Below are 18353 nucleotides of genomic sequence, written 5' to 3' on the forward strand. Positions count from 1 at the left end.
CAGCTTCCCAGGAGAAAAATCCTGGGCAAAGGGATTTTATCAGAGAATGTGAATGCCACAGTTCTCCTCCCCTTCTGCTTGGATCCACAAGATCAATCAGCAGACAAATAAATCCTTAGCTTTTCCCAAAAGCTGGCAGCACATTTCTAGCAGGAAAAAGACTGGGAATGAGACATGAGTGTTTTGATGCTTTGCAGCTCTTGTAGCTGGTGCTCAGGTGAGATTTTCCTTCTGTTCAAGAGGCAGGACACTCTAAAATAAACAAGGTTGAATTTAGTTCATGTTGTTGGTAACAGCACAGGCCCTGCTGGTGATCATCCAACAGAAACCAGGAGGAAGTGCCCAGACTGAACAGCCAAAGCCAGGATCTGATGAACAGAGGAGCATCTCAGTCCAAACCCCAAGGCCTTGGAAAATCCTGCTAGATCATTTCCTTCTGCTTCCCACTCCAACAGAAACATCTGTGCTGTCTGTCAGAGCACAGGGCCACACTTGTGCTTGGAATCCAAACAGGGATCTCCCTCCACACCCAGATTTGCTCTGACCCACCCCAACCATGACACTGGCTCATGGAATATTCCTGGAAAAACTTCAGTTTGCCCAAGGAAAGCCAAATCCAAGCAAACCAAGTCCTTCCCAGAGGACACTCTGCTCCCCCTCCCGAGTGACCGAGGGCAGCTGGCACTGCCCAACACTTTTGCTGCTCTTAACCAAGGCCAAATATTAAACAAATCCACAAAAACTGTAAGCCATGGGACAACCAGGATGTGTGGAGAAGCTCTGGGACCTATCAGGAAGCAGGGACTAATGGATCAATGCACACCTGTGCTGCATCCTCACCTAATTTTATGGTGTTTGCAAATCCATGGACACCACTGAACTGTCAGAAGGAAACACACACACACACACACACCCAGGCTGGCCATTATGTTTTTATTTTAAAGCTTGGCCTTGCTTTAAGAAGTGGAAATTAATAATTTCTGACAGACTGGAGCATGTTCTTTGCAGGAATTAAACATTTCCTGCTAACAGTTGCTCACAAACACTAAACTGCTCCCCAAAGCCCACTTTTCACAATCACATAGAACTCAGTAAGGTGTTGAGAGGTTATTCTTTTCCCACCAGGACATTTAGGGCTTTCAAGAAAACTCCTGAATCTTATCAGGGCCCTCAGTTTGTCTCTACTTGAGTAATGAGAAGGATTTGCCAAGGCCATAAATTCCCCAAATTCCCCAAACAGGCAGATTTATTCACTTCAGCCCATAAATACCTGTGTTCTCTCTTTTTAAATTTCCGGGCAGCAGGCTGTTCAAGCACAGGGCTGAAACCTCTCCTACTCATTTCTCTTTCCAAAATCCCTCAAAAAAACCAAAGTTCTGCCTTGGCAAACACTGGCTGGACTTCCCTGAGGAACCAAAGCTTTGTTTGGATGTGCCAATCCTCACCAAAACAACGCCAGCACATGGATCAAGTCCAATCAGGATTTTACAACCTGTACCTCAGCACGTGGATCAAGTCCAATCAGGCTTTTATTGCCTGTACCTCAGTGATTTTTACAACTTCCAGCTGACTTATGGCTGTGCTTGTGCCCTTTCTCCTGCTTCAGCTGTCACAGCACAGCCAGCCCCAGGAATTGCAGCAAGGACCAGGATTCCAGCAATGCTGGAGTGACCAGGGGTGGATGCAACACCACCAGCTCTGTCCCGTCTCCACCCTGAGCATTGAATCACCCTCCCAGGCTGACCACAAGGGTCAACACCTCTGTCCCAGTAGCCTGGTTTCAGCCACAGCTTTCACAATTTATCCCTGGGAGTCAGGGCTGGACTGGGGAGGAGGTGAGAAGTCCTTGTGCTAACAGAATTGCAAAAATATGTGCAGGAGACAGCCTTAGGAAAGTCTCTCTGGGCCATTTTCAACCACAAATCCTATTTGGATTTGACACACTGAGGTGTGTATTCATTTAGAAATCAGTGACTCACACATGGCAAAGGTTGCACACCTTCAGCAGCTTCAGTGGGGACAGGAACATGCTGATCATGCAAATTAGCTGAAAATGCCACAGAATTTGGGTAGCTCAGTGCTTTGAAAAGGGTGGGAATCCCTGCACCTCCACTGAGAGGGCAGCCAGTGACCTGCAGAAGGGTGTCCCTGTCACACCAAATTAAAATTATAGAATGGTTTGGGCTGGCTTGGGCTTGAAGTTCACCCATCCCACCCCTGCCATGGCAGGGACACCTTCCACTGTCCCAGGCTGCTCCAGCCTGGCCTTGGGCACTGCCAGGGATGCAGGGGCAGCCCCAGCTGCTCTGGGCACCCTGTGCCAGGGCCTGCCCACCCTGCCAGGGAACAATTCCTCATTCCCAATGTCCCATTCAGCCCTTCCTCTGGCACTGGGAGCCATTCCCTGTGTCCTGTCCCTCCAGTTCCTGTTGCAGGGTCCCTCTCCAGCTCCCCTGTGTCCCTTCAGGCCCTGGCAGGAGCTGTGAGGTCTCCACACACCCTTCCCTTCTCCAGGCTGAGCATTCCCAGCTCTCCCAGCCTGGCTCCAGACCCCTCAGCATCTCCATGACCTCCTCTGGACCTGCTCCAACAATTCCATGTCCTCCTTATGTTGGAGACACCAGAACTGTGCACAGAATTCCAGGTGGGCTCTCACCTGAGCAGGGCAGGGGGGCAGAATCCCCTCCCTCAGAAACACTTTTTTGACAAAGCAGTTTTGGGAAGAGCAGGATGAAGGGGAAACAGGCAGATGAGGGCAGGCAGGAGGAATTTACCTTTGGAGAGCACTTGAAATGCATTCCAGGTACTGGGAGTGTAGTCACATACATGGTAATACACCGGTACAGGTATAGTGTGCCAACGATACAGAAAAATCTTCTGCTAATTATAGACCTGGCAGGGAGAAAAAACAGGCACAAATAAGGAGGCAAACAAAATCCACAAAGGGAAATAAAACAAAGCAGCAGCTGGTTCCTCCTGATGCTTTGGAAACTCGTGACACTATCAGCTTACACCTGGGAATGCTGAACTACCCCACAAATATTCCCACGCCTTCCAGGCCAGGAACACAGCAGCAACACAGCTCACACTGCCTTTGAAGGTGAATACAGGAAATCTAAGGATTAGGATGCAAAAGCCTGTGCAGATTGGCTGCTGAAGACATTAAAGGGGATTTCATGCCCCACACCCCTCCATTAGCTGTGGCCAGTCACTGATTTCCTATCTGAGGCAGGGGATAAAGTTACAGGATTTTCATTGTGGGATGAAAAGGAGTAAGTTTATTTCAGCTGACACACAATTCAGTGATTACAAAGGGTCTCCTGTATAAGCCAGAGGAGTGAGAGAACACATCTTTCCTGAGCAGCATTATAAAGGAAGCAGTTCACATCAGCAAGGAAAGCTCCCAAATAAAAATGCAGAGCTGGCCTGGCTGCAGGACAGGGTGTTTGCAGGGAAGCCACTCAGCAGCCACAGCTGCAGAGACATTTTTTAGTGAGGGCTGATGCTCACAGAGAGGGCAGATGCACATCTGGGCTACTGTGAGGTGCTTCTGCAAAACCAGCACAAGCACCTGGGGTAAAGGATGGATGGGCTCAGGAGGGACAGCCAGCCCCACAACCTGAAAACACCTCCAAGAAAGACAATGAAACCTCTTCTGGCACATCCACCAGGACAGGAGCAGCCTCTGGAGAGATCCTAAGGAGAGATCACTGCCAGGGTTACAGAAATCAGGGGTGAACCCAAGTACAGCAATCGCCCTTCGTGTGCCACTGGCTACAGACCCCGTGGGCTTGGGTCATTTTAAATCACTGCTCTTTGCACTCATGGCCATTTCAAGCTGCAGGGTCTGGCATTCACAGAATCCAAGAACAGAGTGGATTGGAAGAAACCTTCAAGATCATCTCATTCCACTGTCCCCAAGTGCTCCCAGCCCCAAAGTCCAGCCTGGCCTTGGGCACTGCCAGGGATGCAGGGGCAGCCCCAGCTGCTCTGGGCACCCTGTGCCAGGGCCTGCCCACCCTGCCAGGAACAATTCCTCATTCCCAATATCCCATCCAGCCCTGCCCTCTGTCAATCTGAACCCATTCCCTGTGTCCTGTCCCTCCAAGCCCTTCAAAAGAGTCTCTCTCCTTCTTTCTTGGAGGTTCCCTTCAGGCACTGGAATTCAGTTGTTGCTATTTTGCTCACTTAAAAAAAATAATATTCCTATCAAGCCGAGCTCTTTCAAAAATCAAAATTGGCCAGCTTTTAAATTTTTCAGTGCTTTTGGCATGGTTATTAAACTGGAGTGCTCCACTCTTGGAGGGGTATGAGTTTGCAGTGCCAGATCAGTAACACCTTGAGTGCCTTGATTTATCAGGAAAAATTCAACTCTTGCAGGCTAAACACATTTTGCACTGGAGTACTCTCTGCTGTAACACACTATTCCAGACTTTTTTCTTCCCTCTCCTGGTCTAAACATGTAAGTTAAGAATGATAATTATTAATCTTGTTCCACAAACTGAAATTTAAGTGTGGAGGGCAGCACTCCAGTAGAGCAGGGGTTCTCCTCTGCAGAATTTTTCCTCTCCTATCTCACCCCTGTGGCTTTTAGAACCAGACATGAACCTGCTTTTTTCTTTTTAACATTAAGGCAAACAGGGGGTTGGGGATTAAAGGCTGAGCAACACCATATCCTGAGAGACCAAAGAAGCATTTTTCCAAGCACTGAATTTCTTTTTTTAATCAAAACTACCACCTGATTTTGCTGGATTTGGCATATTTTAACTTGGGAAAATCTGAGAGAGCTCTGCACTGTAATAGAAAGTAAAAATAAATGTAAAACCCCTCCTATTTCCCTTTCTGCCAGGAGGATTTGTGTGAATGTGAGACTCAGAGCCAGCCAGTCCAACCTCCACACATATTCCTGGCCCTGAGAGCTCCAGCCCAGCTCTGCAGACCTCAGCAGGGAGCAGGCTGCTCCTTCAGCCCCATGAGCCAAACACAATCCTGGCATTGTGCTTCTCCCACAGCATCTGGGAATGCTTCCCAGTGAAGTTCATTCATCTGCCTCAGCAGCTTCCTTCAGCTCCCTGTGGAAACTCCAGAGTGCCCAGCCAGACCTGCTCCTGCCTTCTGGAGAGACACCAGCCCAATCCCATGCCATGGACAGCATTAGGATCATGGAATCACAGAATGTTTGCCTTGGAAAGGACCTTAAAGCCCATCCAGTGCCACCCCTGCCATGGGGGCAGGGACACCTTCCACTGTCCCAGGCTGCTCCAAGCCCCAGTGTCCAGCCTGGCCCAGGGCACCTCCAGGGATGAGGAAGCAGAAGTGAGGAAGGCCCATCTGGCCCAATGCCCTCCCTTTATTCCTGAATTAAGTTTCAAAGGGAGGGGATAACCCCACCACAAAAGGGATTCAGCTTTTCTGCAGCACTGAGTCACCACCCCTTTGGTGTGCACCATCCAAAACCACAAGAACAAGGTTCTCCAGGTGAAGCCACCTCACTGGGCTCCTGTTCCTGCCAGCACCTCTCCTGCTCTTCCCTTTCTCCTGCTCTTCCCTTTCTCCTGCTCAGCCACAGCTCAGGACCTTGATCCCTCTGCTCATGGATAGAAAAGAGGGATTTTGGTCCTTGAAACATTCCCTGATCAGTGCATAGACTGACCAAGCTCTGGGACTCCCTGGCATTTTCCCCTAACACCAGAAAAGGCCCTTCCAAAGGGGACTTGCCATGGCAGAGGGTTGGAATGGGATGACCTTTAGGGTCTCTTCCAGCCCCAAACATTCTGTGATTCCATAACAAAAATAAAAACAGACACCCCAAGGCAAATGGGGCCACGGTATGGGGGAACCTTCACACCTTCACAGTGATGTGTATGAACCTTCACATACATCACTGCCAGTGACACCAATGTATGTGTGTTACATCAACTCAACCCACATCTCACTGCTTCAACATCTCCAAGGATTCTGCTGTTCCTCACCTGCAGGCTCTGCTCAGCTCCACCACAGGGTGTTTGATCCCTGGGATGGCCCTATTAACCCCACACCTCCTTCTTGGGGGCAATCCCACACCCACCCCCTCTGGCTGTTTCCCTTTGGTTTAAAATCATGGAATATCCTGAGCTGCAAGGGACCCACAAGGATCATTGATCCAGCTCCAGCCCCTGCACAGATACCCCAATAATCCCACTCCATACATCCTTGGGAGCATTGCACAAACCCTCCTAGAGCTCTGGCAGCCTTGGGGCTGTGCTCATTCCCTGGAGAGCCTGGGCAGTGCCCAGCACCCTCTGGGGGGAGAACCTTTCCCTGAATTCCAACCTAAACCTCCCCTGGCACAGCTCCAGCCATTCCCTTGGATCCTGGCTCACAGCTGCCCTCACAAAAGCATGAGTTGTGTTCTCTCTGAACAAACAGTGAGTTCAGAACATCATTTCATCCAATCCATGGCTTTTCACCCATGGAAAAGGTATAAGTTAACCACTCAGAAAAACACGAGTAGGGGCGTTGCTCAGCTTCTCAGGGAACATTTGGACCTCTGCCTTCTGCACAAGCAGCTCACACTGCATGCTACTTCACCTTTGAAAACTGAGATTAGAAGATCACAAGAAGCTTCATTTTGTTTGGGTGCAAACCAGCATCTGCCCTCCAAAAGCTGTCAGAAGCACTCAAGTTTTGAAAAGGTTTTACTTACTTGTATTTTAAGAGCAGCCACTGAACAAACCACAGTCCTACAAGGATCATGCCGTTGATTTCACAAATAGAAAAAGCCCATTGCACCCGATCAAAGCGATCAAAAAATGCATCTGGGAGGGGAGGCTGCACCTCCTTGGGAGGCACTCGTTCATGAACCACCGAGATAGTCACCGTGGTGAAGACGAAACAAAAAAGTGCATAAATAAAAGCCAGGAAAGTCTTGCCCCACTCCATGGGATACTGCGAGCGCTCCGGCTCAGGCATGGGGATCTTGATCATCTCCTTCTTGAACCCGTTGGGGACGCCCCCATTGAGCTTGAGCGCGGCGCCGAAGCCGTTCTGGCGCGCGGCGTCGCCGGCGCGCACGTGCCCGTTGGCGTGGCCGTTCTTGTGAGCCTCCATGTGGTGAGCCATCTTCAGCCCCTCGATCATGTTCAACAGCCGCTGCCCGCTGTCGGAAGACACCCGGGACAGAGGGGATTTCTTGAAATCCTCCTCCGTCAGGTTGATGAGGTCCCGCCCGGTGAAGTTCTTCAGGGGCTCACAGTACTCCGGCATGGCATTGTCCGTCAGCCAGCCGGTCACCTCCTCGGGTGACCACAGCACCACTTCTTTCATCTCGCCAGGGACGGTGGCACATGGGCTTTTTAAAGTGGGCAGCAGTCACTGCGGCTCCAGCGTGGTGGGAAGCTCCTCCTTGGCTTCATCTTGTTGTCCCTGGAATGGGTTTGGCCAGAGGCAGAGCCCGTCCCTACCCAGCCGACACCGGCGTGCGGCCAGCGTAGGAAACGCTCTACTTCATCTTCGTGTTGGCATTCTTCTTCCTGGGAAGGGGGAGAGAAACACAGAACCAGGCATTAGCACGACATTCAGCGTCAAAATTCCTGCAAAAAACCAGCTGTGCTTGGGTTGGGATGGACAACAGACTCTGGAGATTTGAGCTCCAGCCTTTTACACACTGCACCGTCCTTCCCGAGCTCACCATTGGTTTCTGAAAACAACACCACCTTGAACACCACTTTGCAGCTGTGGGAAGCTTCCCTCCTGCTCTGTGTTTGTTACATTTTCCATTTCAATGCTCTAGTCCATGAGCAACACCCAAAACTCCTCTAACAATCACCATACTCATGGATTTAAGGAGCTACAGAGCAAATGTTTGGTATTATTTGTGGTAGAAACCTCTTCTACCCCTGGTACCTTAATGGAATGCGTGGCACCAGGGATTGAATGCAAAATCTGTTTTTCATTCTGCAAGGCAAAAATCATAAAATCACAAAATCCCAGACTGGTTTGGGTTGGAAGGGACCTTAAAGCTCATCCCATTCCATGGGCAGGGACACATTCCACTAGACCAGCTTGCTCCAAGTCCCATGCAACCCACCCTAGAACTCCTCCAGGTGCCACATATACTCATCAACACTAAAAAATTGATGTAGGTAAGGAAGGATCTACTCTCTGGGTCAAAAGAGCAGCAGGAAAATCAATAATCAAGCAGATTAGCCTGAAAATAAACTGAAGCATTTAGGTTTGTAAGTATTTAGTAGCTCTGTGAGGTAAATTTGACTGTTACCAGGGTATACTGCTCCAATTCAAAGAAATGTTGTCTACCAGATTAAAAAAAAGGAACCAGGAGAAATTTTTTATTGTTGTTTTTTTTTTAAAAAGAGGAACTAGGTAAGAAACTTCTATACCAAATGAATTGCAGAAATAGCTTTTAGAAAAGCTGATTACTTCAAGTACAAAAGTTACAAGCACACACAAGTGACTTGCTTGGAATCTCCTCCTAAATTTTTGAGACACAAGCAGCAAACAAAGTAATGATGGCAGTTACCACCAGCAAATCCTCAGGTGTGAGGTGTTTATTCAACCAAAAACCAAAACTGCTCCTCCCCAGAGCAAGGAGAGGAAAGCAGTGGAAGCCCCACCATCCCACAGACCACGTGCTCTGCTGCAGCTCATAAACATGAAGTGAGAAGGTAACAGCACAGGGGAAAAAAACCACTTCATATTTTCAAAAGTCAAATCAAGCCTTTATCAGCTGAAAGAGTATTTTTAGCCTCTTACAGGCTCCCAAGTGTTTGTGTTTCATCAAAGGGAGCAAAGTTGTGACTGAGGAAAACCAAAATAATTTACCCTACTGGCACAATTTGAGCTGAAGTGGCTCAGAACAGATACAGTGCTTTACTCCTATGTAAACATGACCACACTGTACACCAATTCATTTTCTGACCTGTTACCTCTAAACTCGGCAAGAAACACAAGGTGCAGTTTTTAATTTGTTTTTCCATGGCAGGAACTGTGATGGTAGATAAAAGAAAAAGCCTTGAATGGAAGGATTGGCAGTACTTTGGACAGGCCACCTGTCCCTTCTGGACACCAGGAATGTGCAGACATTTAAATCCACAGAGCAAGGGATGAAGATGACTCTTCCACTTTGTGCAAATCTGTGTTGTTTTAGAGCAGAAGTGAGGATACAGCTCTGTTTGCTTCCTTTTCTTTCAATACTGAGGAAGGCTTTCAAGCCACAGATTGCTTCATTATTCACGTTGTGTTTAGCAAATCAGTATTTAGTTACAGAGCTCTGAACATGGAAAAAGGATAGCCTGAATTATGCATGGTAACCCACATTAGAAGCTCCTACAAGGCCAGGACTGAGCAGCAGCTCAGCTCCACCTGCCCATCTCCATGAGCTCATTTCAAATCCCAGCTCTGGCAGCACAAATTCCCAACAGACAATCCTAACAGACTTCTTGTTGCTTCCCAGGATGGTGCCTCACAATGTATAAAGCCAAAGTTATTTATTTTTAATGCTGTTTCCCCAGCTGAGCTCTGGGCCTGCAGCAGCCATCCAGCCTGGCTTTGGGGTTGTCTGAGCATTCTGTGGGCACACAAGGTAGACCAATATTAACTAAACCTTTTCAGTTTTCAACACTGGAGTGCCTAAATCCCAGTTTCCCAAATCCCTGAACCTGACAGAGCAGCCTCCTGTCCACCCTGACAACATTTAAAGACACGGTTCAGGAGCCTGTAGCCAACCTTCAAACCACATCTCCATTGCTAAGAAAGGTCTAGATTGGACACTAGGAAAAATTTCTCCATGGAAAAAGTTGTCCAGCCCTGGAATAGGTTGCCCAGGGCAGTGGCAGAGTCATCATCCCTGCCTGAAGGGATTTAAAACATTTGTAGATGTGGCACTTGGGGACAGGGGTTAGTGGTGGCCTTGGGAGTGCCTGGGGGAATGGTTGGACTTGATGAGCTTAGAGGGCTTTTCCAACCTAAACCATTCCATGAAAGCTTCCAGCAGGTTCTCAGATGAGCTCCAGATGGAAAAATCTGTTGCCAGCTGCAAATAGGACTTGGATACTGGCAAAAGAGTCCCAAAATGCTGGTGTGACCCCAGGATACCTGGCCTGGCAGCCTGACAAAAACCAACAGAAGTGTGCCTTGCAGTAAAACTGCAGGTTTGGGCAATATTGCTGGAAACTACCATCAGTTCCAAAATTTCCACCAGTGGAAATCACTATCAAGCACCTCTTGTAAAAGCAGAGTAAATGATACAGGAGGAAAGGTAATCCTCTGCCAAGAACACAGGCCATGGAGATGAGTTGCTTTCACTGGAAGTTAAAATGAGGAAAACCAACTAAAAATTTTAACTCCACTTCTTATTCAAGACTGTTTTCACAGCCTGTCTAATGGGGGAGGAAAAGGCAAAAAAGCTTCTTTACTCACACCTTCCAGCTTGTCACATTAAAAATTCCTCATTCCCTATGGTGCAGCCATGAAAGCCTGATGGGGTGTGGTTTGCAGGAACTATGGGTGACTCACAGCTCTCCCTGAGCCCTTCCCTTCCACAAAAGGTCTTCTCCTCTCCTGAAGACAGAAGGTGGGGAGCAGTGTCAGCTGCAGCCAGGCCACATGCCCAGGCTCAGCGTGGTCCCACGAGGATGAGGCACACACAAACCTCCCCAGCTCTGCCACAGGTTCTTTAGCCTGGGTAACTAAAAATTCCCTCCATCTGCAGCACAGCTGCCTCATTAAGGAGCCTGAACCCGACAAGGAATTATAAATAACAATGTGATTATCATAACAATACCAACTGTACTGTGATAATGATGCTGTGGAAAACCAGTACCTCAAAATACCCACACAAGAGTGAGCAGGATGAAACAACCTCATCAAGGGCTCCAGGTGGCAGCTCCTTGTGTTTACAGGACCTTTTTCTGCTGTTGCCAGAAAACACTGAAGTGCTAACTCAAAACATGGGGAGTAATTCCCACCAACATTTCCACCCACACCTTGGCCAGGGCCATGCCAGAGGGTTAAACAAGGATTTGGGGTGCACTGCTACAACCCTGCCCATCAAAACCTGCTCTTCTCAGATCAGCTGGGCATGAGGAGCAAAGGTGGGAGCATCAACCTTTTTGGTTAAAGAACAAGATAATCAGCCATGAATTCATCAGCTGATGAATTCTCTCTCTCCACATGAGAATCATGGAATGATCTGGCTTGGGAGGGACCTTAAAGCTCATCCAGCATCACCCCTGCCATGGCAGGGACACCTTCCACTGTCCCAGGCTGCTCCAGCCTGGCCTTGGGCACTGCCAGGGATCCAGGGGCAGCCCCAGCTGCTCTGGGCACCCTGTGCCAGGGCCTGCCCACCCTGCCAGGGAACAATTCCCAATTCCCAATATCCCATCCAGCCCTGCCCTCTGTCAATCTGAACCCATTCCCTGTGTCCTGTCCCTCCGTGCCTTGTCCCCAGTCCCTCTCCAGCTCTCCTGGAGTCCCTTTAGGCCCTGCCAGGGGCTCTGAGCTCTCCCTGGAGCCTTCTCCTCTCCAGCTGAGCACCCCCAGCTCCCCCAGCCTGGCTCTAGAGGAGCTCCAGCCCTGGAGCATCCCCAAGGCCTCCTCTGGACTTGCTCCAACAGCTCCACATCTTTCCTGTGCTGAGGACAAGGCCCAGGTCTGGGGTCTCCTTGCAAGCAGAAATGGTTAATTCTCACAATTAATACTGATGAGACAAACCCACATCCACTCAAACCAGTAAAAAACCACCTCCTTTATCTGTTTGTTCATCTTGAAACTCCTCCTAAAGCTCTTTGAAACCCAACCAAAGCAAAGAAAACCTGAGCCTTCAGAAACCAAATTGTGCCCTGCTCGTGTTTGTGCTTCTACTCTCTAAGTTTTGCTGCCAGGGCAACAGTCACTATAGAAATCAGTCAAATAAAAAGCTATTTCAGCAACTCGTCACCAGGAGCCAGGAAATCCTTTCAGAGGCTGTGGTGTGCTCCACTTGCAACCCTCAGCATCCTTCCCAGACTGCCCAGAAAAGTTGAGAGGATTCAACTCTCAGTGAAAAAATGAGAGTCTAAATGAGAGAGGTTCATGAGCACAGCTGGAAGGTACAATAGGGACATTTTGGCCCTTGGAAACCAAACTTTGAGGTTCACACTGATAATGTGTGCACACAAATAAGCAGAGAAAGCAAGCTGCTGTAAGGACTGAAGATTCAATGCTTTATAACCCAGCCCAGCAGTGAATTCCCCATGAATGATGAGCACGAGTCACACAGAGACCGAGTGCCCCAAATATAAAAGCTGGGAACTCTTGTCCTGTGTTTTTTAGTGCACAAAACAAACTGTTCACAGCAGCAGGGCCTGAGTCACTGCTACAGTCCCCTCCTGTCCAGGCATTTCATCATGGCCAACAATAACACCCTGACACCTCAATAACTGGACATCCTGTACTTGACAAGCACCTCTGCACACCAATTTGCAAGGGAAGGGAGCTGCCTGCCACAAATTATGTGCTGGGTAGCCCTAACAAGCTCTCAAGCAGTGTTTCCCTCCCTCTAGGACAGGCTTGCCTCCAAACCAGCATCACTCCTTCTGCACCACTAACAAGCAAGAAACTGCTGGCAGTGTAAAACAAGCCAGTAAAGCTGGGTTTGTGCTGGAAATGCAAATATATGCAAATATAAAATAGCTGTGAGTATAACACTGAGGCACAGGTGGGCTCACAAGTTGCACAGAGCTCTAAGACAGGTTTCCAAGGCCAGCCTCAGATGGAAAACATTGGCCTGTGGACAGGAAGTCAGAGCAAGTGGAGCTACTACTACGAAAAGAGAGGCGGGGATGAAAATGCAAAGCAACGCCCACATCCCCTGAACACAGCTCCTTACACAGCTTCAGAGGGAGCAAAAGCCCTGCCTGAATACTACATCAATCCCTGAGCAGCCTGCTTTTTTTCTAAATTACTTGATACCAAGAAGAAAAAGAAACCCTTACCATATATTTTCTATTCTAACTGAATTTAAAAAAAAAAAAAAACCCACCCAGAAATGAAAATCCACTCATGGGGGTAATAGCTCAGAACACAAGCCCAGAGTTGAGCATGGAGGATTTAAAACCCAAAGTACTTGCAGCACATTTGGATAACCAAACAGGTCCCATCTCCAGATGGGAACACCACCAGGGAGGATTTCCCTCCCTGAGACTCCACCAGAGCTTGGAGCAGCCTGGTCTTAGTGGAAAGTGTCCCTGCCCATGGCAGAAACTGAAACTGGATGATCTCCAGGGCCCCTTCCAACCCAAACAATTCCCTAATTCTGTGGTTTACAGCCCTACAGCTCAGCTTTCTTCCTCTCCCATCTTCCTGGTGCTTGGCAGTAGTTATGAAAACCAGCAAACCCTCAGGAGGAGGCCTCACCTGACCAGCACTCACCCCAGGAGCAGCTGCTAAGCAGGGCTTTTATTTTCCCAGGACAGAAATCCTGCTTCCCATGTTCCTGGAATGGAAAGGATGGAGCAGGGCAGGTTTAAGTTGCAATTATTTCAGGCTGGGAAGTTGCCACAAGTCAGGGAGGCAGAGCCTTTCTGCCCATTCCAGGTGTAACCCAAGCACCCATCCTATTTTATACTCCATTCCACAATCCTAATGTCCCAGTCCTAAAAAACTTCAACATCTGCAATGGAAATGGGACCAATATTGGCTTATTTTTGTACAGCTGCAATAGGAAATCCATGCTCCCTGCCCCAAATACAAAGGGGGGTGTGAAAATGTTAACAGAACATCACAAATCTTTAAAAATTAGTTTAAACTGGATATCAGGAAAAAAATTCTCCCCTGTGAGGGTGGGCAGGCCCTGGCACAGGGTGCCCAGGGAAGCTGTGGCTGCCCCTGGATCCCTGTCAGTGTCCAAGCCAGGCTGGAATGGAGCACCTGCAGAAGGTGGAACCCATGGCACCCATGGCAGGAGGTGGAACAAGATGAGCTTTAAGATCCTTCCAAAGCACTCTGTGATTTTATGAATAACCTGCTCAGACACCAGGATCTTCAATGCTTCAGCAGCTTCCTACAGCAGAACCAACCCCATAAACCACCCCAGGCCCCTTGGGCACCACCCCACGCTCCAACCTTGCCCAGGTGGGATGTGGACAGAGCAGCCCTGAGTGCTGTGGGCTCTGTGCTCAGGCAGCAGCAGGCTCTGTGGCCAGCAGAGCAGAGCTGAGCACACATCCCTGTGCTGCCTCAGGATCTGGGTCAGGCAGAGCCAGGGCAGGGCTGGAAACAGAGCCCCACGTCCTCGTGCAACCCCGCAGACAATCGGGCACTGAGAGCGCGCAGCGATGCTCCCGACACTGCCCAACCTCCCCACACTGACACACAACTACACAACAGCCTCAAAGGAAAACAGATGGAACACTGAAAAGGCAGGAAAAGTGTGGGCTTTTTCCCTACAAGGCAGGGCAAAAGGATGGAAGCAGGAAAATAAGGAGAGGCTAAACGTTTGTGACACGCTCCATATTTTAATTCAATTAGTGCAGGTGTTTTGAGGTTTTTGTGAGGGTTTTTTACCTCCAGTGACTACCTAAAAGCCATTTATTATTAGAAAGTCAGATTTGTTGGAAACCTCTGGGAATCTAAGTGACAGCATGAATTTAAAAATTAAAAAATCATGGGAACAGAAAGGGAAGTTGTGCCCAAGGAAACTGAGAGCAGTCTTGTGACTGATGGTAACGTGGCTCTGAAATGCAGACTCCAGCATAATTTGCCAAACCAGCCATGCAGATTAGGAAAAGGAAACCTGGCAGAAATCACAGAGAAAACAGATCTTCACTGAAGACTTAAATCAGTTACTTGGCATATTTTTTTAATATTAGGGTTTGTAACTGGCCATGTAAGAGACAGTAGCCAGACCACAACAGTTGCTCCCTCCCAAGTGCCTTTGCCAGGATTGTAACTAAAGCAAAACAAAACTAAATTTGCACGCTACGATTCCCAGCCTAGAATAATATTTCCATATTTCATTAGCAATATAAATATTTTATTTCAAACATCCTGCTTTTGAAGTCCCAACACATCAGACCCACATCAAAGACTCCAAGCCTCCAGAGCTGAAACGTGAATATCTTCATGCACAATGCTGTTCTCTGCACTTCAGCTGTTACTTTTCATAAACCCACCCAAAAAGACACACCATCAACATTATTCATTTTCAATGCCATTCCTCTTGGAAAACAAAACAATCCCTGGATTTGCCTTTATTAATTTAGTTTCATGTAACACTGAGTGTTCCTTGGTCTGAAAGACAAAACACAACACGTATTCAAGATTACTCTTGGTATAAATAGTCTGAATTTTTGAACACAGAGTTCTCCTCTTTCCAGCAATACCTACTCAGAGTTGCACCAAAAATCAAGTAAGTCTCTTCAAGACATGTATCTGCAGGAAGGAGAGAAAGGCTCTTATTGCATAGTTGGTCAAGAAAAATCATAAACACAAGAAAGGGAAGAAAAAGGAAAAAATCCCAAACCATCTTGACTGCCAACAAATTATGGGTGTACAGCCTGCATGGTGGGGATGTGTCTTGGAGCCAGATCTCCTGACATTGCAGATGAACTGTCCTGGCATCTTCCTTTTTGTGGTTATGCTACAAGCAGGAAAAACCCTCTCTGTTTATTTGCCAAATCCCAGAACCTTTCTTTACTCTCCATCACAGGAAGCCAATTCCCTCTGTTTGCAGTGCAGATCTTCCACTTGGCCTTGATAGCAAAGGGGACACAAACCCTCCCCTTCCCAGCCCAGCCATCAGCTCCCCCTTGTTCAACACCACAAGGAGGGTGCCCAACAGCTCAGAGCAGCTCTGGTCCCTGCTCCAGGGGTCTCTGGCTTTTGCCTTTGACAGGCAAAATTTCATCCTTGCTGCTCAGTGTTTTGGGCACTGAATGCCACACTTTGATGATTCAACAAGCTCCAAATTTCAGAATTTGGCCTCCAGAAACCCAAGCTATTCTTTGCCCAGTGCTGCAGAGTAGCTTTATCTGTGTGTCAGACTATTCCTCCTCATTCCATCCACTGTTCCTCCTCAGCTGCTCCCAATCCATGTCAGATGTGACACTGCTCCCATCAGTGATCTGTGACACCAGAATTCTGCTCAAATCTTGCTGCTGACAAGAAGTGGGCACTGAACCTAAAGAACAGGAAAACACAAACATCCTCCCTGAAACATGAAGCATTCCTTACAATTTTAACTGATAGATGATTGAAGATCACAAAATAACACTGAAAACACACTTCCTTCCACACTGACAGCAATGGTGACAGTACCACCAGGTACATGTCAAACACTGCCCAGATCACAAGCAGAGTCACTTGAAGTCATTACAGTGTGTTCAAAGGCTGCAAAATATGTTTTACATATTCCTCTCAGCTCAAAAGTTATGATCAATTAGGTTCACAAAGAGGGAGAAATAAAAGAAGATAAAAAAACTCAGATCTCACCATCTAACTGTTCTGGAAATTATGAATATTTCAATAACCACCTGAAAGCCTCAGAAGTAAATTCCTCCTGCAGACACATCCAATTGCTTCTAAATTCCTTTTCTAGTGGCACATTTGAGGCACAGGGATGTGCCTGTGTCATGCTGTCCTCACACCTTTATGGAGATGTCCATCAGGCACCTGGCTATGGATGATCCCAGGGAACATCTCTGGAACTGTGGCTCTCAGCCATCCTTTCTTCTGCAAATCACTCCACGACCTGACACACTGAACAGGAAAGTCTGCATGGCTGGGTAACAGATCCACAGGCTGAACTGGTAGGATTTGAGCACATCAATTAAATCAGTTCCAAAGGTAACCTGCAATTCCAGCCAAACAAGGGAATCTCAGCCGGAGGTCCTGGGTAAGTGTGAGCAGCTTGTGTTCCTGCCATGGAAATGAAGCTGTGTTTAAAAATAGAATCCCAGAATGGTTTGGGTTGGAAGGGACCTTAAAGCCCTTCCAGTGCCACCCCTGCCATGGCAGGGACACCTTCCACTGTCCCAGGCTGCTCCAAGCCCCAGTGTCCAGCCTGGCCTTGGGCACTGCCAGGGATGCAGGGGCAGCCCCAGCTGCTCAGGGCACCCTGTGCCAGGGCCTGCCCACCCTGCCAGGAAAGAACTTTTTCCTGATATCCAATCTAACCCTGCTCTCTGTCAGTTTGAAATGGAATATTTTACCTTCCAAAGTCCTCCAGCTGGGGAATGCTGCCATCCACCACTCACCCACAGCCCATGAAACAGCAAAGCAACCTGAAACAGAGTGCAAAGCTCAGCCAGCACTTTGTCCACCCTTCACAGCCAGAAATAACTAAAACCACTTCCATCAGATGCCTCCTGAATGGGTGGGCATGTGATCCCTCTCCTCCTGCCACAGAAGGGATGAAGGGGTGTCCAGCTGCCAGCACAGTCTCGAGCAAACTTTCCTCACCAGTCTAAACATTTTCTTTTACTAAAAGAAGGCAAGCCAAAACTTACAGCACAGACTGGAAGATGCCCTCCTGCATGTGTTTCCTCTTGTTATAAATAACAAATAGTTACTGGCTTTTGCATTTATGTAATATTTTTTTGCAAGTTATTATTGATGACAACATCCTGAAATAGTACAATTTGTAATTACTGCTTTTGATGTAGTAAAATCTGTCAGTTTATATATGCACCCTATAGCTTTTATAAGTAGCAGTGTCATATATACTATCTTAGACTGTAGCATAATGTTGAAATTATTTTTTCATGTAACTAACTCAGAAAATGGTGTAAAAGAATTCAAAGTGATCCCACATTCGGGGACTGTCTTATCTTTCAGATAAGATAACAGAAACAGAAACTAGAGCACCCAAAAAAAGGAAGAATTTATTGACCCTCATTATCAGGGAATGAAAATACAAGAAGAAAAAATAAAATATATTGGTTTCATCTGCAAGATGGCATGAAGACAAGTCAAAGGTTACAACTCAAAAGAATGTTTGAATATGTATAAACCCTTATGAATATACATGTACCCCCTACAATGTAACAGCATATAAAGAACATATGGTTTGAGAATGGTTTTATAGAGAAAATGGTTTAAGTTCACTGTGTGCAAATAGCCCAGCATCCCAGTACTTGGATTTATCTCTTTCATCCCTTAATAAACTTTTATAAAACTTTTCAATAGTGAGCTGTGTTTCTTACACTCTCACAAGGCTGTGCATTAGAGCAGCCCTGCAGGGCACCCTCCACACACTGCTCCCAGCAAACACAGCCCATTGCTTAGATAATCTCCGTTGGTTCAGGCACTCAAAAGCCACATCCACCCTTGGAAAAACAATTAATAAAAGCCAGCATTCCATGCTGGGACGTGGA

At 47.6% G+C, this 18353-nt stretch overlaps 1 protein-coding gene across 11 annotated transcripts in view; it reads right to left on the minus strand.

Moving 5' to 3' along the window:
• The window catches only part of SGMS1 (sphingomyelin synthase 1), a 96164-nt gene that overhangs the window by 7920 nt on the left and 69891 nt on the right, over positions 1–18353 (minus strand). For all 11 annotated transcript variants that reach the window (XM_077183432.1, XM_077183435.1, XM_077183431.1 and 8 more), the window contains 2 exons: positions 6686–7511; positions 2775–2892 (listed from right to left, as the gene is read on the minus strand). In XM_077183432.1, coding sequence (XP_077039547.1) covers positions 2775–2892; positions 6686–7305 — 738 coding nt within the window. In that variant the 5' untranslated portion in view covers positions 7306–7511. The remainder of the gene's footprint in view (positions 1–2774; positions 2893–6685; positions 7512–18353) is intronic.

This window comes from Agelaius phoeniceus, chromosome 9 (genome assembly GCF_051311805.1).
Source record: "Agelaius phoeniceus isolate bAgePho1 chromosome 9, bAgePho1.hap1, whole genome shotgun sequence".
NCBI lineage: Eukaryota > Metazoa > Chordata > Aves > Passeriformes > Icteridae > Agelaius > Agelaius phoeniceus.